This window comes from Neophocaena asiaeorientalis, unplaced genomic scaffold (assembly GCF_003031525.2).
Source record: "Neophocaena asiaeorientalis asiaeorientalis breed wild unplaced genomic scaffold, Neophocaena_asiaeorientalis_V1.1 scaffold635, whole genome shotgun sequence".
Taxonomy (NCBI): Eukaryota; Metazoa; Chordata; class Mammalia; order Artiodactyla; family Phocoenidae; genus Neophocaena; species Neophocaena asiaeorientalis.
Window position 1 is genome coordinate 2,282,010 of NW_020174929.1, and position 25,706 is coordinate 2,307,715.

The 25,706-nt window shown below is 44.9% G+C and overlaps 1 protein-coding gene across 1 annotated transcript; it reads right to left on the reverse strand.

The window, feature by feature from the left end:
* Positions 1–1,785: 1,785 nt before the first annotated feature.
* LOC112410696 (L-threonine 3-dehydrogenase, mitochondrial) lies at positions 1,786–20,911 on the reverse strand. The gene is made up of 9 exons (XM_024761403.1): positions 20,836–20,911; positions 11,639–11,836; positions 10,025–10,067; positions 9,301–9,371; positions 6,875–7,024; positions 6,607–6,779; positions 5,536–5,626; positions 2,859–3,128; positions 1,786–2,288 (listed from the first exon to the last, which is right to left on the reverse strand). The coding sequence occupies exons 2-9, from the start codon at positions 11,820–11,822 to the stop codon at positions 2,149–2,151; spliced, it is 1,122 nt and encodes a 373-aa protein (XP_024617171.1). The 5' UTR covers positions 11,823–11,836; positions 20,836–20,911; the 3' UTR covers positions 1,786–2,148.
* Positions 20,912–25,706: the final 4,795 nt, after the last annotated feature.

Consider the following 25,706-nt stretch of genomic DNA (forward strand, 5'->3'; position numbering starts at 1 on the left):
AATGTCATACATTCACACAACGGAACACTGTTTAGCCATGAAATAAAGCATTGACACATGCTACAACATAGATGAACCTTGAAAACATTATGCTAAATTAAAGAAGCCACTCACAAAAGACCACATATTGTATGATTCCACTTATGTGACATATCCAGAACAGGCAAATCCATAGACACAGAAAGTAAATTAGTAGTGGCATAGGCTGGGGAAGGATTTTTTGTGAGATGCTGAAATGGCCTAAGATTAGATTATAGTGACGGTTGCACGATTCTGAATATACTGCAAAATCACCAAATTGCAATCTTTAAATGAGTGAATTTTATGGTATGTGAAACATATCTCAATAAAGTTGTAAAAAGAAAAATAAGACCTTAACACTAGCTGTTTGGTTTTAGCAAATCAAACGTACAAATGTAAGCTTAATTATGCTAAGTAGGGAAGGAAACTGTATCAACATAACTATTAAATAATTATCTAGAAGTTCAAATCCAATTACGCCTCAAAAGAGAACAATTCACGCTTCTACCGAGCAGTTACAAGTTCCAAATACATAACACTGTCATTAAGCAGATAGTAGAAATGCCTTTTAATCCTTGACAGCTGTGTCCATGAGATCCATGATCAATTGACTGGAGTTTCACTTTCCAGTGATTTCAGGGGCAGCACATCCTGAGGTAGCTGGAGAAAGTAAGTCTATATATTTAGACAGTAACTGCTTCAGAGGGTTAGCGTAGCTTTTCTGAAGGCTCACCTAAGAGTGTATAGAAAGGCTGTAGTAAGGAAGCTCTCTAGAAAATTGTGTTTGGGATTGGTCTAAATTAGGGGGCTGAAGCTGGAAGAGAATAACCAGTGGTCCTTCGAGATTCCCATCTCTATCAATTGAATCCACCTGAAGGGGTACAGCCCAGAAACCTGTATATTTAGACAACCTCCCCCAGAGGCTGATATGGCAGGTAAGGGATCACAGTCCTGGTCACCACCCCTCAGCTCACCAACAGGAAGGCAATTAAAGTAAGAGGTGCTCCCCTTTACTAGTTAGATCATCTCTTTTCTTTCTTTACTTTTTTAAAATTTTTATTTATTTATTTTTGGCCACGCTGTGTGGCATATGGGATCTTAGTTTCCTGACCAGGGATTGAACCCGCGCCCCCTGCATTGGGAGCGTGGAGTCCTAACCACTGGACCGCCAGGGAAATCCCCTAGATCATCTCTTGATATTCTTAGTTTCCTACCAGTTTATCTTCTTACAGACAAATAAATTGGAAGTGATCATTATTGACACATTAAAAATCTCTTGAACAGGGACTTCCCTGGTGGTGCAATGGTTAAGAATCCGCCTGCCAGTGCAGGGGACACGGGTTTGAGCCCTGGTCCGGAAGATCCCACACGGCACGGAGCAACTAAGTCCGTGTGCCACAACTACTGAGCCTGCGCTCTAGAGCCCGCGAGCCACAACTACTGAGCCCGTGCACCTAGAGCCTGTGCTGTGCAACAAGAGAAGCCACCGCAAGGAGAAGGCTGTGCACCGCAACGAAGAGTAGCCCCTGCTCGCCGCAACTAGAGAAAGCCCACACGTGGCGACGAAGACCCAACACAGCCAAAAATCAATCAATCAACAATCAATCAATCTCTTGAACGTTGTGAACATGGGATTAATACATCAGGCATTTTTTATGTTCTGATGGGATTGTAAAGAATTCTTTTAAATTGGGAGATTATCTTTGATAGTCTTTAAAATGTAATCTTCGGTCTTAGTCAAGAGAATAATGGAGTCTTAAGAGCGATATTTAAGTTTAATTTAATACAAACATCACATACTTGTACCTTCTCAGAAATGGTTCCTTCATCTTAACTAAGGAAATGGAAAACTATTATGACTTAAGTCTTCATTCTGTGATTTGTGTGTTTGGACAAGTTTAGGCAGACAGCAAAGGCTCCAGAGGTCCTGCCACCAAACCTACAGCATTGAGAAAACACTAAAGCCAAGTCAATTCTCCATCTGGCAGTTCCATATGAGCTGCGAAAACAGTCCAGTTAGTCCTTCAACTCCACATCATCTAGATTCCTCAGGGTCTGGAATCTCGGGGTTATTTTGACTTTCCCTGGACAGCCGCCCAGGACTCACGAGCTCTTCCTCCGGCCCCTTCAGTTAGCCTGGGCAACTCTGCTCTCGGAACCGTGGAAGTTCAACATCGTCGTCACCAGCTCCGGGAGGTCAAAATCGTGCTTCCACCCCCAGTCCTTCCGGGCGTTGCTATCATCAAAGTTCATTGGCCAACTATCGGCTAGGACAAGATATGGAAGAGGAGCTTAAGTTATTCAGGCTCTAGATTTGCAAAAAGGTCTAGAACATTTTAAATAAAGGATTATCATCCACAAAAGAAACGTCCTATTTGAAATCCCCCCTTGAGCAGAGCAGAGCAGCTATCACGGGCACACACACAGTCACCTTCTTAGATTAGAAGTCTGTCACCTCGGAGGAAAGTCTCATGCAGACCTGTAAGGTGGGGCTGCTGTGCTCAGATGGCACTCACACAGGGGCACAGTCACAGCCTTTGAGAACCCAGGGCTGCTCTCATACTACACCTGCTTGTTTTACGTTTAAACTGGCAAATGGTGAAGTGAGAACAAGCTGTTTATTTGGACGGTTCTAGTTTACCCACTTTAGACATCATTTCCCAAAACCGCAGTATCTGCTGGCTCTGGTGCAACAGCAGCTCCTTCTCCGGAAGGTGTCAGGCCCCTTGGGAAGGTGCTGAGCTCTCCTTATCTTCCTCCGTTTATGTTCTCAAGGACTTGTGGGGCGGACTGAAGCTTAATTTTGGCTTTGAGGGGTTCTGTAATGGTGTACCAACCTATGGCCTGTCGGACAGGATCCACGTTGTAGGTGATCTGGAATTCTGGAACGTGCTTGAGAATCTCCTGGGCCAGCTCCGCGGGGGTGAAGCTCATGGCATTGACATTGTAAGTCCTCATGGAGAGGGACTCTGCTGGGGCCTCCATGACCTCCAGGGTGGCCCGGAGGCAGTCATCAATGTACATCATCGGGAGTCTCGTGCTGGGTTTCAGGTTGCACTCAAATCTGCCATTCTTGACGGCGTCATGGAAAATCTGGACTGCGTAGTCTGAAAGAGAATCTGGTCTGTGGGTCTTCTCATAACAAAATGGTGAGTGAACCTCTTGCATTAAGGCAGTGGTTCTCAGATGTCTTAGTCTCAGGACCCCTTTATGTGCTTAAACATCACTGAGGATCCCCAAAGAGGTTTTATTAAGGTGGGCTGTAGCATCATCTACTGTATCACAAATCAACTGAGAATTAAGAAAAATATTTCTGCATTTTAAAATGACAATAATAAACCCACACGTTCACATGTATCATATTTTATGTGAAAAAGAACGTATTTTCCGAACAAGAGAAAATTTAGTGAGAAGAACAGCGTGTTTTACATTTTGAAAACCTCTCTACTGTCTTAATGGGCGACAGCGGGAATCTCTGCTTCTGTGTTCAGTCCACTGCGCTACACACATCACGTAGCCTCTGAAAAACTCCACGGTGTACTTGTAAAGGAGAGCGAAGAGGGCAAATAACATCTTAGTACTGATAGGAAAATTGTTTTGACCTCCTGGACCCCGTGAAAGGGTCTCAAGGATTCCCAGGGGTTCCTAGTGCATACTTGGAGATTCATCACATTAATGTAAACATTTTTTAAAGTAACCAAAACCTCTTTTAAAATCCCTCAAATTTTAATTGAAGATATTCAAAGAAATGGGAAGATATTCCATGCTCTTGGACTGGAAGAATTAGTATTGTTAAAATGGACATACTACCTAAAGCACTCTACAGATTTACTGTGATCCCTATCAAATTACCCATGACACTTTTCACAGAACTAGAAGAAATAATCCTAAAAGTTATATGGAGCCACAAGAGACTCAGAATTGCCAAAGCGATCCCGAGGAAAAAGAACGAAGCTGGAGGCACGACCCTCTCGGACTTCAGACAATACTACAAATCTACAGTAAAAAACCCCTTGGATTTTGTCAAGTATCTTTTACGTTGTATCTCAGAAGCCCTCATACGGGAGGGATCTCTAATGTGGGAGTTACTGAATATAACACATGCTCAAGTCCAAAATGATAACAACAACAGTGTGGAAACAGTAGGGAGGGTCCTCAAAAAACTAAAAATAGAACCACCATATGACCTGGGTACATATTCGAAGAAAACGAAAACACCAATTCGAAAAGATACACGCAGCCCAACGTCCCTTGCGGCACCATTTACAATAGCCGAGACATGGAAGCAACCTAAGTGTCCATCGACAGATGAATGGATAAAGAAAATGTGACACACACATATATATATGTGTATACACACACACACACACACACACATACACACACACAATGAAATACTACTCACTCATAAAAAAGAATGAAATTTTGCCATATGCAACAACATGGATGAACTTGGAAGGTATTTTGCTTAGTGAAATAAGTCAGAGAAAAACAAATAAATGATATCACTTATATGTGGGATCTAAAAAATAAACAGACTAGTGAATACAACAGAAAAGAAACAGACTCCCAGACATAGAGAACAGACTAGTGGTTACCAGTAGGGAGAGGGAAGTGGGGAGGGGCAAGATAGGGGCAGCAGATTAAGAGGTACAAACTACTATGCAGAAACCAAATAAGCTACAAGGATACATTGTACAGACAAGGGAATCTAGCCAATATCTTATAACTATAAATGGAATACAACCTTTAAAAACCGTGAATCACTATGTTGTACACCTGAAACGTATACAATATTGTAAATTCACTATTCCTCGGTAAAAGAAAAAAGAAAAAAATGAAGTTAAGCAGGCCTGGTGCTCCACTCACCAATGACTAATACAGGCTCCTAAACAGACAAGTAACCGACGGCACCAGAGATGAGCAGTAACCCACTCTCATTTTGGGGCAAGCTTTTCTGAAATAAAAGCTAAGACAATCTGGATAATCAGCAAGAAGCACGATGACAAGAGCGGCGGGAGCAATGCTTATGTTCTTTCTGAAGATGCAGAGTCCATTTTAATAGAACTCTCTGTATGAAGAAACAAAGGTATATTCAAAGAAAGAGGCTTTTCTTTTCTGGCCGCACCATGCGGCTTGTGGGATCTTAGTTCCCCGACCAGGGATTGAACCCAGGCCCACAGCAGCGAAAGCGCCGAGCCGTAACCACTGGACCGCCGGGGAATTCCCGAGAGGTGATTTCTCATTTGGTGTCTTCCTACATCGTGGGTAACAAACTCGAATGTCAGTTTGACTCCGGCACTGTGGGTGGCCAATCCCACTGGACTTACAGCCATCGTCATGAGTTTAAGTTTAAGTCAGTAGGGTTCAATGAGCTTCTCAGATGCACTTCCCAGAAAGGATGCAAAAACTCCGGTCAGCATACGACTAAAAAGACAACAGATCCATCTCCACTTTGCCCGGCCATTAGAAAGCTTATCTTACGTAAAAAAAGAAATCGAAAATAACACTTACCAGTCGTTCCTCCTCCAGGTTGGGAGTCAGCAGAAATGATTCCAGGATATCTCAGGCATCGGAAATCTAACCCATACCGGTAATAATAATACTACAAAAAAGAGAAAACTTACTTTAAAAAGAATCTTTTAAATCAGGTAGAGCAATGCAAAGAAATAACAGCCTTCTCCTGAAACTTCATCCCATACAGTCATATTAAAATCCTCGTAGAACTTCCCTGGTGGTCCAGTGGCTAAGACTCTGTGCTCCCAATGCAGGGGGCACAGGTTCAATCCCTGGTCAGGGAACTAGATCCCACATGCTGCAACCAAAAAAAAAAGATCCCACATGTTGCAACGAAGGTCCCGCGCAGCCAAATAAATATTTTTTAAGTGGAAAAAAATAAATAAATAAAAATAAATCCTCCTCAAGGAAATGAAGGCTCTAGAATTGCTAACAGTCACTCATTTTTCTTTAAGAAATAACCCTGAAGTTTTCATCTTCAAAGAATCGTCGTTCTGCTGATAACGTCACTAGATAACACTGTAAATAACAGATCAGCCGAGAGTAAGGATTTCCAGCCTTTCTTTGGAAGGGAGACCCTGCACACAGTCCTGAACAAATCTCCACAAGCCTGTCCTGCGGTGCAGTGCGGGGAAGAGTACGGGGAAAGATGGTTACTGTGATATATTAGATGAAGGATCAGAAACCGGCTAAAATGTGCTATAGAGTTATAAAGACAAAGCGTATTAATAAATAAAACCAAAAAGATGTCTGAGGTTATTTTAAAATTACCTCTGATAACTACCAATACTGGGAACCTGAAAGAACAGTGCAGTACAAATAAGATGGGCAGCAAACCAAAGATGGGGTGCCATTCGAGGGGCGTGTACGAAGTGTTGTGTTTGCATAGGACTGAGGATTCCTCTGGAGCTGTCGGTACTGACCACTTGGCAAACACACTCAGTCCCCGAGCATTTCTGGGGGCAGAGATTAAGGGATGGAGAGAGTCCCCTCCAAGGATGAACCAGCAGGTGTTTGAGGCAGAAATAGAAAAGGAAACGCTGAGTCATCTTGCCAAGTGATGCTTACCTCGCCCATGAGCTCCGCGTGGACCTTGGACACCCCGTAGATAGTCCTGGGTCTCTGGATACAGAGATCGGGGGTTGGGTTCCGGGGAGAAGTAGGTCCAAACGCCCCGATGGTGCTTGGCACAAACAATCGCAGACCGTGCTCCTCGGCAACGTCCAGGACATTGTGCAGTCCTGAAACAAGCAGATGTCGTAAACTGGGAAACCTCTTCCCAAAGAACTGGGAAATCTGGCAGACGGGTCATCTGGGGCAAGATCCAGAGACTCACCAGTGATGTTCACAGCTCTGGCCAGGGACACGTTTGCTTCTCCCACTGCACTGAGCAGAGCGCTGTAATGAAACAGCCAGGTGACACGGTTGTTCACCACGATCTCCCGCAGATTCTTGTAATCCAGGATGTCGGAATAAATAAACGGGCCTGCAAGGAGCAGTGAAACCAGGAAGTAAAAGAGTTCCGGGCTTGAAAAGCTCAACAGATCTTTTCCCCTCCCCCGCTGACTTTGAATTCCACTGGTACCGACTTGATAACAACAACTTGGACACTCCCCAGCATTTTCCTTACGGAGAAAAACAAATCCCAGCCACCCCACGGCTAACGGCAGCTAATGCTTATACAGGACATACACCTGCTGGGTGCTGTTCTAAGGGCTTTCTGTGTATTTAACTCTCACAGCCTTCGAGGCGGATATTTTGTTGATGAGGAAACTGAGGCATAAAGAGATTAAGTAGCTTGCCAGTATCAAACAGAACAAAATTAAGAACTGGAGTAATGACCAGGCAACTGGCTTGAGTTGCCAAACCTATAGGCACACAGAGATTTCACCCTGCTTAAAAGTTGCATAGGGCTTCCCTGGTGGCGCAGTGGTTGAGAATCTGCCTGCCAATGCAGGGGACACGGGTTCGAGCCCTGGTCTGGGAAGATCCCACATGCCGCGGAGCAACTAGGCCCGCTCGCCACAACTACTGAGCCTGTGCGTCTGGAGCCTGTGCTCCCCAACGAGAGGCCGCGACAGTGAGAGGCCTGCGCACCGCGATGAAGAGTGGCCCCCGCTCGCCACAACTAGAGAAAGGCTTCGCACAGAAACAAAGACCCGACACAGCCCAAAATAAATAAATAAATAGCGTTCCCTTTAAAAAAAAAAAAAAGTTGCATAGTTCAGGACTTCCCTGGTGGTCCAGTGGTTAAGACTGCGCTTCCAGTGCAGGGGGCACGGGTTCAATCCCTGGTTGGGGAAGATCCGCATGCCGCGTGGTGCAGCAAAAAAACAAAAAAACAAAAAAAGTTGCATATTTTAAAGGAATAGAGAAATGGATTTACAAAAACAAAAAACCCACCATGGTATAAAAGAACTATATATAAATTAAGAGTTCGCCACACCTGGTTAGGCTAGAGGCAGAGCCGATTTTTTGTGCCAATTTCCCCCACTTTCAGCAAATGACCGCTCTTCCCCATGGTAAACAGCAAAAGGCTGACACAGAACCAGGAAGGACTGGAATTATAAAAACATCTTTGAGGTGTAGACAACCTGACTAGAGGAGTCTGGGGTCTGCGTGTGCACAGTAGTTAAGTAGTAGTTAAGAACAGTAGTAGTTAAGAACAGTAGTAGTTAAGAACAGTAGTAGTTAAGAACAGTAGTAGTTAAGAACAGTAGTAGTTAAGAACAGTAGTAGTTAAGAACAAGTTCACGTTGAAATATGAGGGTTAATTTCTCCAAAATTTAAAGTTCCTTTTCCTCATTTCAGAACTTGATTTTTGTTTGCTTTCTCTCTGAGCTAAGTTCACTAAAAACTCTGAAAGATAGGAATCAGTTTTATTCCACAGATACTGCTCCAAATAATATCCAAAGATACTATTCCACAACTTCGTGTCAAGGTCTGAAGAACTCTCCTGTCCTTGGATCCCTTGAATAAGCAGTAGCTGTACCGTAGGCTTTTTACAGAACTAATGAGGACAAAACCATGAAACATTTTTAAGTGGCACAGGTGTGCCTCAAATACTCCTCTTTAATTCACAAGCCTGGTTATGAGCGGTGGCACCGATTCTGGGAGCTGCCTCTCTACCTGCTCTGTGAGCCTCTTACCACTAAGGAAGACGTGCTCAGGGGGCTTCCGAATGTCAGACAGAATCACGTTGTCCTTCCCAAATCGTTTCCTAAAGGGGAAATCAAACACACGAGTTGGTACAATTTGAGGTGTAGACAACCTGACTAGAGGAGTCTGGGGTCTGCGTGTGCACAGTAGTTAAGTAGTAGTTAAGAACAGTAGTAGTTAAGAACAGTAGTAGTTAAGAACAAGTTCACGTTGAAATATGAGGGTTAATTTCTCCAAAATTTAAAGTTCCTTTTCCTCATTTCAGAACTTGATTTTTGTTTGCTTTCTCTCTGAGCTAAGTTCACTAAAAACTCTGAAAGATAGGAATCAGTTTTATTCCACAGATACTGCTCCAAATAATATCCAAAGATACTATTCCACAACTTCGTGTCAAGGTCTGAAGAACTCTCCTGTCCTTGGATCCCTTGAATAAGCAGTAGCTGTACCGTAGGCTTTTTACAGAACTAATGAGGACAAAACCATGAAACATTTTTAAGTGGCACAGGTGTGCCTCAAATACTCCTCTTTAATTCACAAGCCTGGTTATGAGCGGTGGCACCGATTCTGGGAGCTGCCTCTCTACCTGCTCTGTGAGCCTCTTACCACTAAGGAAGACGTGCTCAGGGGGCTTCCGAATGTCAGACAGAATCACGTTGTCCTTCCCAAATCGTTTCCTAAAGGGGAAATCAAACACACGAGTTGGTACACGGAGGACATAACAGGTCCTATGAAAACAGTCTTTCCAACAGGAACTGTCATGTCCCGTCAGCCTCCAAATCCCTCCTCTTCACACCTTTCTTCCCTCTTGTCTTCGACTCACAGCCCTGCAGTTGCAGCCACACTCAGGGCTGCACCTCCTGCTTCTACCTCAGCCCGTTATCATCCCGGTATCTGTCATCACTTTCTTCCCAGTGCCCCTGAGTTTTTCCCTTTGCCTCCCTGTTCTTCTCTCCTCTTATCCTTTTATCCCACTCTCCAAATCCCACACTGTTCCTTTTTAGTTTCTACACATACAATACTTCCCTCTGCCCCCAAACACCTGAAAACCAAGTGATTTACTGGGAGGCAGGTCTTACTTTGCCTAACCTAGGAAAGGCAGAGGGCGAAGGACCAGCTTGGGGGATGCCGAGTCAAGGACCTGAAACAATGTCTGTGATACGAAGAGGCACAATGAAATGCATTCCAAATGGTCATTTACATATGATATCTTAACGTAAGCAAGAGGGGAGAGAAGCAAGAGGGGAGAGAAAAGATTCAATGGTTACATGGGGCCAAAGACAAGCCCTGAAAAGCTCAGAATTTAAATTGAAACTTTGCGAGCTCTTACCTCAAAAAGCTAGCAAGCCCCACTCCAAGTTGGCCAAGACCCCCTGGATAAAGAAGAAAAAAGTGAATCTTTAATCTAAATCTAACCAATTCAATTATTCCCAGTATGTAATAATAGAAGAAAACTCTACTGGCACTCTTAGCTAACTAGGTAAAGCCCCAGGTTGGCCTGCTAGAACGGAATTAACTCCTCGGAGCTATGACAGAGATCGGGTACAGGTAAGATTAGTTCCAGAGACAAAAGTGCTCTCCAGCACGGAGTAGCTGAGGGGAAGCCAGGGTACAGGTAAGAAGAGCAGGACCTTCCTGACCTCCTGGTCAGGAAATCACTACGAGCTTCGCCTTTGTTATTTGATGGGCTGTGAAAATTATCTGCTACGGGTACCAGAACACTCAAAGCTAGATATAATAGTTTGATATCAACCTCTGCTGAGATTATGCAGAGCACCCTCCTTCCATTAGACCTGGAGAGGAACAGGAAGGGAGAAAGAAAGAAGGGACAAACCAAGAAGTCACCTGAAAAAAGGGACAGATATCTGGATGGGCAAGGAGCTGCTCAGAACATTAAAGATGAGTATTACAGCATCTTAATTTGTACGCTTCCAAATGCCATTGATGGAAATGGGAGAGCTAGGGGTCTGGGAGCACATTTAGGGGAATACAACCCTAGATTCCATTTGGGAGAGAGTAAGAGGCAGGAAGATATGGACAGTGGGATTTCCTGTAAGCGTGTGTTAACATGGGACTGAAACCAGCCCACTGACGGTAACACTGGGCCCTGGAAGATGCTTTGTTGGTGCAGGGAGGAGGGAATCAAACAACACACAGACAAGAAGCTGGGAGAGTCAAGGGGGAAGCGCAGAGGGAACTGGCCTCACTTGAAACCCAGTTACAGCAGGAGAGGAAGAGGAGGTGCCAGTGAAAGAAACACACACACACTGAGGAATGTAAGAAGGATAAGGACGTGAAGCCAAGGGATGAAACTCTGGCAAACAGAGGACAATAAAACACGTCAGTCAAATCAGAGGGGGGCTTGAGTCAGCTGGAAGGACTTGCGGACAGACGGTCAAGTTTGCAGTGAGCAGATACAGAACCAGGTGTTGGGTGGCTACGAGGGGAGAGGGGTCAGCGGGCCAGTCCGTGGACAGTAAGCCGCAAGTGTCACGAGGTGATGGTGAGGCGTTCCTCGGGCCCTGGGCAGGCCCTGGCTGTCCCTTCCATACAAATGTGCAGGAACTGCCTGGCCTGAGAAGCCTGGCCAAGGAAAGATGCACCTGATTCCAGAGGCCACGTTCTATCCACACACCTTGGCTCCCAGGCCATTCCTTGCAGGAAAGGGGAACTGAGTCGCACTGCAGCTCTTTGGGCCTCTTCAGGTTCCCAGATCCTCCCTTCAGACAATAAAAGATTTGGGCAGGGAAACCAAGCCCTGGCAACAGCGGCAAAATAAGGACAGGGGACTTGTGCTATTTCGGAGGGAGCCAGGAGTGGAAAAGGGAGTTTCTGATTAATAAGTGTCACCTGGCGGCATGTTAGACATTCCAAAAACAAATACACTGGCACACAAAGAAAATAACAAAGCCACAAATGTGGAAAAAAGAAAAAAAAACCCAACCTGTAATTAAGACGCGCGGTTGGTCTGCTTCAGAGAACGAGGTAGAGTGGAAGTTGGCATCCGCTGGAATCTGCTGAGGGGAGGTGCCCAGAAACCGGCCGGGCAGGACAGGAGCCTGGCAGCCACAGGCCGGTCTCTGTAGCATCCGGCTGGCAACCCTCCGCAGCATCCAAACGACCGGCATGGTCTCTGCGGACACTGCAACACGAAAGGAGCAGAGTTGAGAAAAGATACATGCACCCCAATGTTCACTGCAGCGCTATTTATACTAGCCAAGACATGGAACCTAAGAGTCCATCAACAGATGAATATGGATAAAGAAGATGTGGTGTGTGTGTGTGTACACACACACACCCCGGAATGTTACTCAACCACCAAAAAGAATGCAATAATGCCATTTGCAGCAACATGGATGGACCTAGAGATTATCATACTAAGCGAAGTAAGCTAGACAAAGACAAATACCACATATCATTTATATGTGGAATCTAAAATACGATACTAATCAACATATCTACGAAACAAAACAGACTCACAGATATAGAGAACAGACTTGTATCAATAGTTGCCAAGCGGGGAGGCTGGGTAGGGGAGGGAAGGAATGGGGGTTTGGGATTAGCAGAGGCAAACTATTATATATAGGATAGACAAAGAACAAGGTCCTACCGTATAGCACGGGGAACTATATTCACTATCCCGTGACAAATCATAATGGAAAAGAATATGAAAAAGAATATATATATATCTGTATAACTAAGTCACTTTGCTGTATAGCAGAAATTAACACAACACTGTAAATCAACTATATGTCAATAGAATTTTAAAAAACAAACAAAAGAAGCAGAGTTCAGTATGTAACTGCTTACCCTCCCGACCCCTCAAAACACAAACCCTTTAACCACAACTAACACTAAGATCGCCGGCTCACGAGGAAAGCCACGTTCTGGATTCATGAATCGAACTAGAGAGACTACTGATTGCGCAGACAGGGAGCCAGTCAAGAGCCCGCCCCGTGAGCCCAGCCCTGTGAAAAGGGAATAAACGTCACTGGTGCAAAGTGCAGGCAAACAAAGACGGGCCGAGATTTAGAACTGGAGCCGCACAGGGCTGACACCAACTGGGATCTAAAGTCACGGCGGAGGTTACTGCGTACAGAGCCGTCCACGCCAGGAACATCATGGATCCCCGCAAAGGCCTCAGATCTTCACAGCTGTAATCATCTGTCCACGTACCATCGAGGAGTGAACAGGTCCCCGATTAAATAACACAGAGCCCTGTGACTCTCGTGCTAACTCAGATGTTATCGTTAGGATGAACCGGACTAGAAAAGCAGATAGTTAAGGTGAAAAGGCCCCCGGCAATACTGAGTAAGCTGTGACTAATTTCTGTTTCACTGCCAACTCTTTAGGAAGGATCATTTAGAAAAGCCATTTTCTCCTCTGTTCCCAGATCATGTATATTTCATTGCAGTCCAGCTCCCCTTCCTAGTCAGCTTTACCCAGGCAAGCGTGTCACAAGAGCAGATCAGAGCTGCTCAGTTCTAACAGCGACCTTCCTGCCCCCAAAGCTCAGGCCTTTGCACTCTGCACACTGTCCATGGCCTCCACGTCCGTCAGCCGTCAGATTTCCAACAGCACTGGCCGATGAGCCTTCAGAGCGACCCCAGTGCCCAACCCCCTCACAAAGAAGTGGCCAGATCTCAACCATCTTCTATTTTGCATCATAAAACAAGAAAAAGTAAACCACACTTGGAGACATTTCCCATTTAGGGTCTGAACTTAGCCCCTCAACCCAGTGCCTTGAGTAGGTAACAGTAATTCTAAGTTAAAACCGCCAGAGGTATCAGAAGCTTTCCCGCAATCCCTCAAATCCAGATTATAGAAAACAAAAGGGCAGTACAATCTGCTGAAACCCTATGCTTGAACACCCTTTTGTGAGCCACAGAGGTCTTGTTCTTTAGGACACCGAAATAAGGCGGGGAAGAGCCCCGATGGCTTCTGTCGGGTCAGGGGCTTGGCCCATCAGATCCGCAGCCTGAGACGCAGCCCCGCCGAGGTCCTGAGGCCCTGCATCCCAGCTAACTTTCCCAAACAAGCAGAAGACAACCTTCTGATGGCACATCTCCGGATTGGAAGGGAGGTCGCCATAGGAGAGACCCCAGCTTTTCTTCCATCATCCCTTCAAAGCATCTTTGCAGCCACTGCTGACACCCGAGACCAGGTAAGAACTTTGATTCTTAAAGTCACTTATTTCAGCAAGTTCAAGAGGATGGCGAGGAAGCCAAGAAGCAGCCAGATTTACCAGAACATCTGAAACTCAAAGACAATTCTCAGTTCCCAGAAGCAAAGTAGTGATGGCCACAGGTGAAGAAGTTCGGTTTTTTTTTTTTTTTTTTTTTTTTCTTTTAAAGGTTGAAGACACTGGAGTCTGGGAAAAGGTAAACCCTGAAGACATGAAACAGGGATGTGAAATACGTACGACTCAGTTCATCTTCTCTTTCCCCAGAAGGGGAAAGCATGAGGGAGGCACAAATTCTTAATTGAATATAAAGTATTTTAGTTTAACAATGTGGACAATTCATGCTTGAGTTGGCTCTTATTCCACTACTATTACTAGCTAACATCTGATGTTCACGACAGGCCAGAGGCCTGTGAATGTCTTTCTGAATTATAGCATTTAACCATGGCAAGCACCACCCCCTCTCAGGGAACCCAGTTCTTAACTGTCAAGCAGCTCTACAGTCCCTATAATGGGATTGCTTTGATTAACAATGCATGTACATTAAAAACAAACCCAAAAAACCCTCCAACCATCTACCGCGTGTAGCCTTTTCAAGTCTAGATTATTATCTTGTCACTGCCAAACTCAATTTAATACTTTTAAGGCAGGAGCTCTCAAATTTTCTGGTCTCTGGACTCTTTTACACTCTTAAAAATTGGGGGCCACAGAGAGCTTTTGTTTAAGTGGGGGTCTATCTAACAATGTTTGCTGTAGTAGACAGCAAAACTGAGAAACATTTAACCTATGAATGAGTTCATTTAAAACCAATAAACATGTTAAAATAAACATATTTTATGAAAATAACTGTATTTTCCAAAACAAAAAATTTACTGAGTGGCACTGTTTTACATTTACTTGTCTCTTTGATGTTTTCCTTCATAGAAAACAGCTGGATTCTCACATCTGCTTCTAACTCAATCTGTCTGCTGCTTTGATTGAAGTAAATGAAGAAAATCAAGACTCAAAGCAAAGCAGTGGGGAAAGGAAGCCGTATTTTGAAAGCCTTTTCAGATAATTCTGGATACTCATCTTGGATATCCAAAACTCAACACATGCTAGTTTCTTCAAGGTTAGTTGCAACGTAGAATCTGAAGCCATTATCAGTGAACTTTTGTACCTGCTACATTAAAACCCACTGGTATATCTAATGCTTTGAACACATCTTTTTTTTAAAAAGATTTTTTTGATGTGGACCATTTTTAAAGTCTTTATTGAATTTGTTACAATATTGCTTCTGTTTTATGTTTTGGTTTTTTGGCTGCAAGACATGCAGGAATCTTAGCTTCCAGACCAGGGATTGAACCTGCACCCCCTTCACTGGAAGGCAAAGTCATAGCCACTGGTCCGCCAGGGAAGTCCCTTGAACACGTCTTTTACTCCTGCATGGTTTTGTAATTTCATACATTGTTTTTTGGAAAATATTGGTTCAGTAAGTTATGCAGAGCTTCCAACTGTTAACACACTTCACTGTACAATACTCAAAAGTCATACTGGTTGCTATCACTGATCTCATCAGAAAATTCCTAAGTATTGGGAAGCTGTCAAATTCACGGTAGTGGATACAACTTAACTTGCAACAAACACCTTGGCAGGCTCGCTTGGTTCATATTTTTAGAAAATGTATGCCGATTATCCAGGTATGAATAACCATCGTTTGTCAGTCATTCTTTCAAGCAAAAATGGTTCTCTGTGAAAAACAGGGACCAGTTCAGTTCACAATTCAATCACACAAAACGCTTTCTCTCAAGACAACCATCATATTTCAATATGGAACAAGTACATCCACTTACCACATGACACGTTAAAAAGATGTCTCTAGGGTCAAGAGTTAATAAAATCAGTCACTTCTACTGCTTCATAAAGGGCATTCTTAAGTAAAGCTTTCCATTTTTTAATTTTATTTTTCACTGAAAGTACATGGCAGTGAAGAATACCATGACTCCTAGTACCACATGGTGCCACTGCCTTGATTCCTGCAAAGGCACCAGTACTTCTAGCAGGTGTGACTTGTGCACCGTCAGTGCAGATTCAACACAGTTGTTCCGCAATAAACCATGAAATTCAAAAAAGTTATTCCACACTGAATACTTTGGCACTATTTGTGTTTTCTGTCAAACGTTCACCAAAAAGATATTCTTGGATAATTGCTTTGGCGCTGATACCAGATAAATACAAACAAAATGGCAAGTGCAACCATGACTACAAATTCTTCCATTTGTAAGGAAAAAATACACTTCTCTGCAAGATACCAAACTAGTCTTCATGTTTGCAGCTAAATCTTTAATTTAACAAATTACTGTATTATTAGAAAGTGGCAGTGCTATTATTTCTTTCAATGCTTTTTCATCCAAACAAGGTTTTATTGTGTGTTTCTCCAGCCACTGCAATTTGATAACCTATCTTAATAGCTTTTTCTTTTCTAGTTTGGAAAGCTGTACCAAATAATTTTTGCCTTTTAAAGAGCTCATCATATCTGCATTTAATTCATTTGCTTTATTTTTCTTTAGATGATGAATGGTTGGTCTAAGAATAATGCTATTGCGACCAAAATACTATTCAAAAAAGTTCTGTAGGGCTTCCCTGGTGGCACAGTGGTTGAGAGCCCGCCTGCCGATGCAGGGGACGCGGGTTCGTGCCCCGGTCCGGGAAAATCTCACATGCCGCGGAGCGGCTGGGCCTGTGAGCCATGGCCGCTGAGCCTGCACGTCCGGAGCCTGTGCTCCGCAACGGGAGAGGCCAAAACAGTGAGAGGCCCGTGTACCGCAAAAAAAAAAAAAAAAAAAGTTCTGTGGCATCAGACACATAAGGTAAATTTCTGACATCTGTAAAACTTGACGAAAGCTTTCATATTTTCATGTATTATTTAGTTCTGCACATTTATTTGGAGTAAATTCCTCTTTTCATGAGTCAGAGAACTCCGTTATGTTGTTGTTTCATTTTTTTTTCAGCATTTATACACATGGTACAGCTTTGAGTTGAAAAAAATCGAGTCCTCTAATATCCCCCTTTTTAAACCATTGATCTATCCTTAAATATAAAAAATATATAAAATATTAAGTTCAAAAGAATTTTTATACCATTTAAAATTTTAGAAAAGTTTTAAAATCAAGACTATAAACTTTTTGTTCTTTTTCCATATACCAAATTTCCATAATCCATAATTTCCAAAATTCCATAATCCAAATTTCCATGAAATTTAGGGATTTCAAAGTAATGACTTATTAAAAGAAAACAGGCCCCAGAGATGATAGCAGCTATAACTGCAGGTAGCTAGTAAGAATGCAAAGAAGTACTAAGAACAGAGTTCATCTCTGAAAATGCACATATTTATACTCTAAGCCTACTATCCTTAGAAGATTCTAGAAACACAAGAGTACACAAGCACACATCTCATTAGCCATCAGAGGAAAAGCTCATCACAAGCCATTTGGCCTCTAGAAAACTCCACCATACACCTGAGAGAGAAAGAATGAAAAAGGCAGACAGTCTCTTAGTATTATTTTTTAATAGCCTTGACCTCATGGACCCTACAGAGGTCTCAAGGAACCCCAGGGCTCCCCAGATCACACTTGAGAACAGCTGTTCTAAAGTAAAACTTGCTTTGCCAAGCTAGTTATTAAACTTATACAGGGGAACCGTCAAAGATGACTGAAGATCAGATGAGAGTCCATAGACCTTCTCCCCTAAGCACCTTGCTTACTTTAACTCCAAGGGATGAAAAAGAAACTGGCCAACAGACATTCCTCCTTAAATAATGGAGCGTCTCCCCGGCCCAAGCCTCCGTTACATGACTCTTCCCATCTCCTGGCATTTACCCTTTCTGCACTTACCAGAGCAGAACTCTAAGAAAGCAGTGGCATCAGGAAGACAGTGCAGTGATAGAGATACAGACTCAGAGCCCAACTGGCCTTGATTGCTTGGATGTGGGGCAACTTGTGAAGGAATGGAGGAGAATAACACAGCCTTCCAAGTTGTGCTGCTGTAAGCACGGGCTTTCTGGAGGAGCAGGTCAGGTAAGAAGACAAACGAGCTTGGTTTTGGACATGTTGGTTTTAGGTGCCAGGAGCCAGTATGGCTGCCTTTCCCATGGAGCTGTGAGTCCCACTGAGCAGTTCCTAGCAGTGCCTGATGCATGTCAGAACTCAACCACCATGTCAGACAGGTAGGCAGGAAGAAGAAACCAAGAAATAACAGGGGTTTGTCTACATCACAATAAACAGAATGTCCCCTGTTGTCAGAAAACATTACTTCTGTTTCTTGGGGAACAAAACCTTAATTCAATTGCAATTGCTCTGAAGACAGATACTTCTATTTCAGAAATATTAAAAGAAACTCCAATTGGAAATATTGAAAACCAACGAAATAGGCCCTTTCCCTGAGAATGAGCCATCGATTTCCCTTAATATTCTTGCTGTCTTGTGTTTTCCCCAGATTTCTAGCTCTAATCATCCTCAGCCACGGAGACAGTAAATAAAGATGTATTAATGTCTCCAGCACATTTAGCATGAAGCTAGAAGCATCCAGCCTCCAACAGATGAATGGATAAAGAAAATGTGGTATATACATACAATGGCATATTACTCAGACTTGAAATAGGAGATCCCGTCACATGCAACAACATGGATGAACCTGGAGGACATTATGCTGAGTGAAATGAACTGGTCACAAAAGGCCAAATGTGGGCTTCCCTGGTGGCACCGTGGTTAAGAATCCACCTGCCAGTGCGGGGGACGTGCGTTCGACCCCTGGTCCGGGAAGATCCCACATGCTGCGGAGCAACTAAGCCCGTGCGCCACAACTACTGAGCCTGCGCTCTAGAGCCCGTGCTCCACAACTACTGAGCCCACGTGCCTAGCGCCCGTGCTCTGCAACAAGAGAAGCCACCGCAAGGAGAAGCCCGCGCACCGCAACGAAGAGCAGCCCCTGCTCGCTGCAAATGGAGAAAGCCCGCGCAAAGCAACGAAGAGTAGCCCCCGCTTGCCGAAAGCTGCACGCAGCAACAAAGACCCAATGCAGCCACAAATAAATAAATTTATATTTTAAAAGGCCAAATACAGTATGATTCCATTCATATGAGTTATACCAGTTATCTAAAGTAATCAAAAAAAAAAAAAAATCACAGAAACAGGAAGTAGAAAGGTAGTTGCCAAGGGGTGGGAACAAGGGGGAGGGGATACGAGTATTCAATTAACAGGCATAGCTTCAGTTTTGCAGGATAAAAAAGTTCTAGAGATCCACTGTGAGTATACCTGACAGTAGTGAATTGTACTCTTAAAAATGGTTAAGATGGTAAATTTTGTTATGTAATTGAAGCCACAACTTAAATTTTTTAAAAAAATCCAGCCCCAAGAAATGGTCAGTGCATACATATACTACTGAGGGGCTAGAAAATTCGCCCAGTGGAGATCAATGCCACCCCACAGACCCATCAAACCCCCGGCCCGACCAAACTCCCCAGCCCTTGTCTCACTGAACCCCCTAAATGGTTCTTTTCCCTCTGCTTATAAACCTGCTGAAACCTATTATTCTCCTCCAGCCTTTACCTCTCCTTCCCATCTCAAGGACCTCCAGAGAGTTCCCTGCCCCTCCAAGTGGGGCCTCTTACTCTGCACCCAGTGGAACTGCTTTCACCAAAGGTCAGCCACTGCCCAGTTGACAATTTCCTGGCCCCGGAGACTAATAACGCTTCTAAGACACATTTGCAAGGCAGTCTCCGCTTTACATCCTCCAGTTCATTAAATCATAAAAGCAAACGTGTCCTCTTCATAGTAATGACCCAAGGAAAAATCAGGCACCTCAACTACTGAGCGCTGACGAAGCACCTGCTTTCCTGAATTCTTATTTAAGCCTCAGAGTAACTCTGAAGCTGGAATCTTTTCTCCATTTTGCAGAAGGAATTTTGACCCGCCCAAGGTCGGGCAGATACTAATTACCAAAAGGAGGGGTTGCAAACCAGGTCCGTTGAGTCTCAAACCCTCCCTCCATCACCCCCACTCTTCTCACTCAAGAGGAGATAACATCAGGTACCTAAGAGAGAGGACAGAGGGAAAATCCTCGAGGTGGCGCAGGGGGCACCTTCCCCGCCGCCCCTCCTCCCCTACAGCTCGGCTACTCCTCCGCACCGCTCCCCAGGAGGAGAGCACCCTCGAGCCGAGGGCGTTCAAGGCCAGACACGGCCCTCCCTCGCTCGCCGTGCGAGCCTGCGTACACTACCTCGCCAAACCTCAAGTTTCCCCATCCTTAGAAAAGGGGGAAATGATCGGACCACCACATTAGACTGCTGGGAGGATTTAATAAAAGCAATTTATTAAAGCACTTAGCAAACTGCTCAGTCAGTGTAAAGACTCCATCAACCAGCTGGTAAAGTCTAGACTTAAGGTGGGGTTGATCCGAAAGCCAGAAAGGGTCGGGGGAAAAAATCCCGGAGCTCTCAGTGTGAGCTACATAGAGGGTTTTAGAGGGAGATCTGGCTTCGCGGAGCGGGCGCCCCCATACTCCCTATTACGCGCGCCGGCCCGGGAAAGGGAACCCAAGAAGACGCGGGGACTTGGGCCGCACACGGGTCTTCGGCTTCCGCCTCCCAGCATGGCTGGATAAACCGGTTTTATGAGAACAGCCGCTCCCGCCCCTATTCTCTGGCAGGGTGTGCCCTTCAGAAAAGTAGGAAGGGCCGGGAGCCGCACCTGGCGACCCCAGCAGTACCCCGGCCCTCCCCCGGCCTCCCAGCTCCGCGGCGATTGCTGGGGACCCCCGCTCGCGCTCGGGATCGCTGGGTCTCCAGACCCGCGCCGCGTCACACCGATCGGGCCAGCCGGGGCCATGTAGTCAAGAGGACCTGCACAGTCAGCCTCGGTTCTGAAGAGGCTCAGCCCCCGGGGTCAGCCGCCGGGGAAGCATCCGGCCGCCTCCGCACTGACCTTCCAACGCAGCCGCCCAGAGATGCCGCGCTGCTGCGGCGCCGGAGCTGGAGCTGCAGCCGCACGTGGCCAGAAGTCCGGGAGCGCGGAACAGAAAGTGGAGCTCAGCGCGCGCGGCGCCTTTATAGTCTCTGCCCGCAATCCCGCCCCCTGGCGCACCAATCCCCTTCTTCGGTCCGGGCCGCCCTGGCTTGGGCGTCGGATCACCAAGTGGGAGGGCGTCGGTTGCCATGGTAACCCTCCCCGAGGGTCCCAGTAGTGTTCCTGGCGTCTCGCGCCCCTCACGCGGGCTCCGCCTCCGACCCATTTCGGGAGAGCTCGCAGAAGGATAGGGACGCGTTCGAGCCCAGCGTGCGGCGTCCCCGGCAGCGGCAGAGCCAGCCCGCAGGTCTTCGCGTGGGACTGTCCAGGTGGTGACAGCTCAAGGGCCTCCCAACACAAGGGGCCCGGAGCCCCAGAGCACCGGTCCGTGCTGGCGTTTAGCGGCTCAGCAGTGGACTTGAGGAGGAATGCGGGACGCGAAGGGAAAGCTGGAAGGATTGGCAATAGCTCCGGACCGGGGTCAGGAGATACGGTACAAAGAGACCTTGAGAGGGTCATTTCATCTTGGTTTCCCACATGGGAAATATCGCTGTGAAATTAGATGACCTCTAAGGCCACCGGACCAGCAGAGTCAGCATTACATAGGAGCTTGTTGGAAATGCAGATTTGAGGCTGCACCCCAGACCTGCTGAGTCAGAATCTCTGCGTTGGCGCCCTGTGAGCTGTGTTTTAACAAGCCCTCCAGGTGATGATGATCTGTGCTAAAGTTGAGAAGCGCCGATGTAGGGGAGTGGTTTCTCAGACCTGGCTGCAGATTAGAATCACCGGGGAGTTCTGGAACCTCCCAAATAAATCAGAATCTCGTCGGCGGGGGAAGGAGGGGCGGCAGGAAGCCCAGGCATAAGTTTTTTTTTTAAGCTTCTCGAGTGATCCCCATGTGCTGTCAAGGTAAGAACCAAGTGATCCCCATGAGCTGTCATGGTGAGAACCACGGATATACCGTAGAGGCTTGGTCCTCCAAGTGTGGTTCCTGGAGAAAACAGCCCCCTCCCAGACCTACTAAATCACAGTCTGCATTTCAAGGGGCTCTCCAAGTGGTTCGTGTGCACGTCAGGGTTTGGAAAAACAGCTCTAAGGCCTCCTCCAACATTAAGAATCCATGATTTTATGAAATATGGCTTTCTGTTTTACAGACTCTTAGAAGGCCCCATTTCTTTCTTTTTTTTTTTTTTTTGCGGTACGCGGGCCTCTCACTGCCGTGGCCTCTCCCGCTGCGTAGCACAGGCTCCGGACGCGCAGGCTCAGCGGCCATGGCTCCCGGGCCCAGCCGCTCCGCGGCATGTGGGATCCTCCCGGACCGGAGCACGAACCCGTGTGCCCTGCATCGGCAGGCGGACTCTCAACCACTGGGCCACCAGGGAAGCCCGAAGGCCCCATTTCTTCAACTTTTTCTCATATGACATGACCTTCATTATGGGTCTCTCTCTAGTGCACTTGAATTTTCAAATTTTAATTAGACTTTTAGCCTCTCAAGAGACGTAGGAGATTATCAAGGCCACTGTGCCCACTTGACAGAGGAAGAGGTAGAGCCCCACCTAGACAGGTGAAGAGATTTCCCCAGAGTCCAGGGGGACCAGAATGCTGCCCCAGCCACTGGGTCACTGCCCTTTCTAATACACCACATCATATCATTAGGAGTTATTTTTTGTTTTCCTCAAAGATTGTGGTGAGGTCAGAGATGACACTGAACTTGCTTTGAGTGGGTTGCAGACAGGGATGTTTCAGGGTGGAGCAACCCACTGAGGCTGCTGCTTGTTTGTGGCGGGGAAGGGGAGGAAGCGTGGCTTCAACCTTTGCTCCTGAGGACAGGGCAAGAGCAAGGCGTGATTACCAAGGGACTGAAAGGTGACGTGGTTTCTGGTGTGGATGAAAAATGTCACCTGCCATATCAGTAAACAAAGGATGTTGCAGACATCAAGCCAGCAGCCATTGCTGCCGCCCCCCAACCCTCCCCGCGACTGTGCACCCTGAAGGCATATGGGATGGAGAAAATCAGGATACTGGGCTTAGATAGTTAAGGTGCGTTTCAAAGGAATGATTTCAGTTAACCCAGACCCTTGCATCTTCCCATACCTAGAAAAGTGCTAAATTCGTTAATGTGAGATGTCTGGTTTTCTTTAACATAATCTTTTGATGTTCCCACTGCCTGGTTTTTGTTGCAAAAACCCCTGTATATCCTGGTTCCTCCCTGACTTCTTTGGAGCAATCCCTCAGCGCAGTCTGAGAGGCTATCTTCTGGGTTTAAGTCCTCAGAAAATCTGCTAAATAAAACATAATTCTCAACTTTTAGGTTGTGCTTTTTTTTTTTTCAGTTGACGGTTTTGGTGACCACGAAGGGCCCAGAGCAGACTTGTCTTCTTCACCTGAACTCTACGAGGATCTGGAGCTTGGTACCAGCAGAGGCCTCTTTGGTCCATGCACCTCCACCTCATCAGAGAGTCCAGACGAATTTGGGTGAGTCTTTCCTGGTTCTTGGACCTCCCATTATTGGCTGATGATCCTAGGTTTTATTCAGTGGTGTTTAAACTCTCTGGAGGAGTAGGTTATCTTTGAAACTTAGTTTCAAGAGGTACCTGTGTTATCCTCCGTGAAAGACACTGGGAAAATTTTGCTCAGTTTAGACACTGAATGGTTTATCCTCAGTTGAAAGACTGGGAGGACTTTGCTCATTTGAAAGACACTGAGTAGGGTTGGCCTGGGTAATTAAGTAGAAGACTGGCCTATCATTTTTCCTTGAATTGGCTACTTTAATAGAGTTTGTTTAAAAAAAAAGAGTTTGTTGAAGTAAAAGTTATCTCAACAAACCAACCTTGGAATGGAAACAAAGTTTCCAAAACAAAAGAAAAAGGAACAACAGATTGCCAATTTCCAACTAATATCCCAGACAGGTTTATGTACGTATAAAACTTACAAGTACCAGGACTTCCCTGGTGGTCCAGTGCTTAAGGCTTCCCCTTCCAATACAAGGGGTGTGGGTTTGATCCCTCGTCGGGGAGCTAAGATCCTACATGCCTCACAGCCAAAAAGCCAAAACGTAAAAAAAAAAAAAAAAGTAATATTGTAACAAATGTTACAAATAATATTGTAACATTTAAAAATGGTCTACTTCAAAAGAAACTTTTAAAAATTTAATAAAAAATAAAGCTCACGAGTACTTATTGGGTTGGCCAAAATGTTCATTCAATTTTTTCTGTAAGGTGGCTCTAGTAGCACTTAATTGTCTTTAATGTCATTTGAAACAATTATGTTAGATTGTATTGTGACAGCTGTCATATCAGCGTGCATTTAAAAAAAAAATCAAAATTGGTGAATTTTTGTGTAGCCATTTTAATATTGAATATTGAAGAACAAAACATTTTGGCATATTATTATTTCAAGAAAGGTAAAAAACACAACTGAAATGCAAAAAAAGATTTGTGCAGTCTATGGAGAAGGTGCTGTGACTGGTCAAACATGTCAAAAGTGGTTTGCAAAGTTTCATGCTGGAGATTTCTCGCTGGACGATGCTCCAAGACGGTCAGACTAGTTAAAGTTGATAGCGATCAAATTGAGACATTAATTGAGAACAACTGAGAACAATCAACGTTATACCACCTGGGAGATAGCTGACATACTCAAAATATCCAAATCAATCACTGAAAATCATTTGCACCAGCTTGGTTATGTTAATTGCTTTGATGTTTGGACTCCACATAAGTTAAGCGAAAAAAACCTTGACCGTATTTCGGCATGCGATTCTTTACCTAAACATAACGAAAACATTCCGTTTTTAAAACAAATTGTGACGGGCAATGAAAAGTGGATACTGTACAATAATGTGGAACGGAAGAGATCGTGGGGCAAGGGAAATGAACCACCACCAACCACACCAAAGGCTGGTCTCCAAAGAAGGTGACATTGTATATATGGTAGGATTGGAAGGGAGTCCTCTATTATGAGCTCCTTCCAGAAAACCAAACGATTCCAGCAAGTACTGCTCCCAGGTAGACCAACTGAAAACAGCACTCAACGAAGAGTGTCCGGAATTAGTCAACAGAAAACGCATACTCTTCCATCAGGATAACGCAGGGCCACATGTTTCTTTGATGACCAGGCAAAAACTGTACTGGCGGCCAAAAGTACACCACATGTATGTGTGTATGTATGTTTTGAGAACTCGGTCTCTGCCATCCAAAAGGTATACATGTGGTGTACTTTTGGCCGCCAGTAGCTTAGACTGGGATTCTGAGCAGTCTTTTGTCTGTGCCAACTCTCAGGGGATTTTTACCATTTTAACTTCCTTGCGTCAGGAAGTACAGTGAAGGCCTTTACTTTCTTAGACTGTTTTTGGGAATAAACTTTCTGGATCTTGTTTAGGTGGCATCCTTCACACTCTCGTGGGGAAGCCTCTTGTGTCTTATTGGTTTGAGTCACTGTTAAGATATATCTCATTAATGGCAGATGATGGATCCTTTAAATTGGAAAAACTCTAAATTGGTAAATTAGAAACCTCTCATTATAAACAGCTGTTTTATTGGTGCCTATTAAAAAAGTGGAAAAAATATATATCTAATGGTTAACCTAAGAACTCCTTTAGTTTAAAACAAACAAGAAAAACCATTTTGGGAATCCTATTTATGGTCTCTTCTTTCCCTCAATGGGTCTTACAGATGCTAATGAAAACATTAGAATAATTAATGTTAATTAGATTGATTAACAGACTAAGAAAAAAACCTGAAGTCTAGAGACCTTTTTCCCAACCAGGTGGAAATTTTAAAGGGGCTTGTCCC

What these genes read in the sequence shown, in the direction of transcription:
- LOC112410696 (XM_024761403.1), bottom strand. Translation starts at nt 11,822, where the DNA reads ATGCCGGTCGTTTGGATGCTGCGGAGGGTTGCCAGCCGGATGCTACAG. An exon ending in ACCGCGCGTCTTAATTACAG is followed by an intron (nt 10,068 to 11,638) that starts GTTGGGTTTTTT and finishes TTCTTTATCCAG; the next exon opens with GGGGTCTTGGCCAACTTGGA. An exon ending in ACGCGGAGCTCATGGGCGAG is followed by an intron (nt 5,627 to 6,606) that starts GTAAGCATCACT and finishes TCTTTTTTGTAG; the next exon opens with TATTATTATTACCGGTATGG.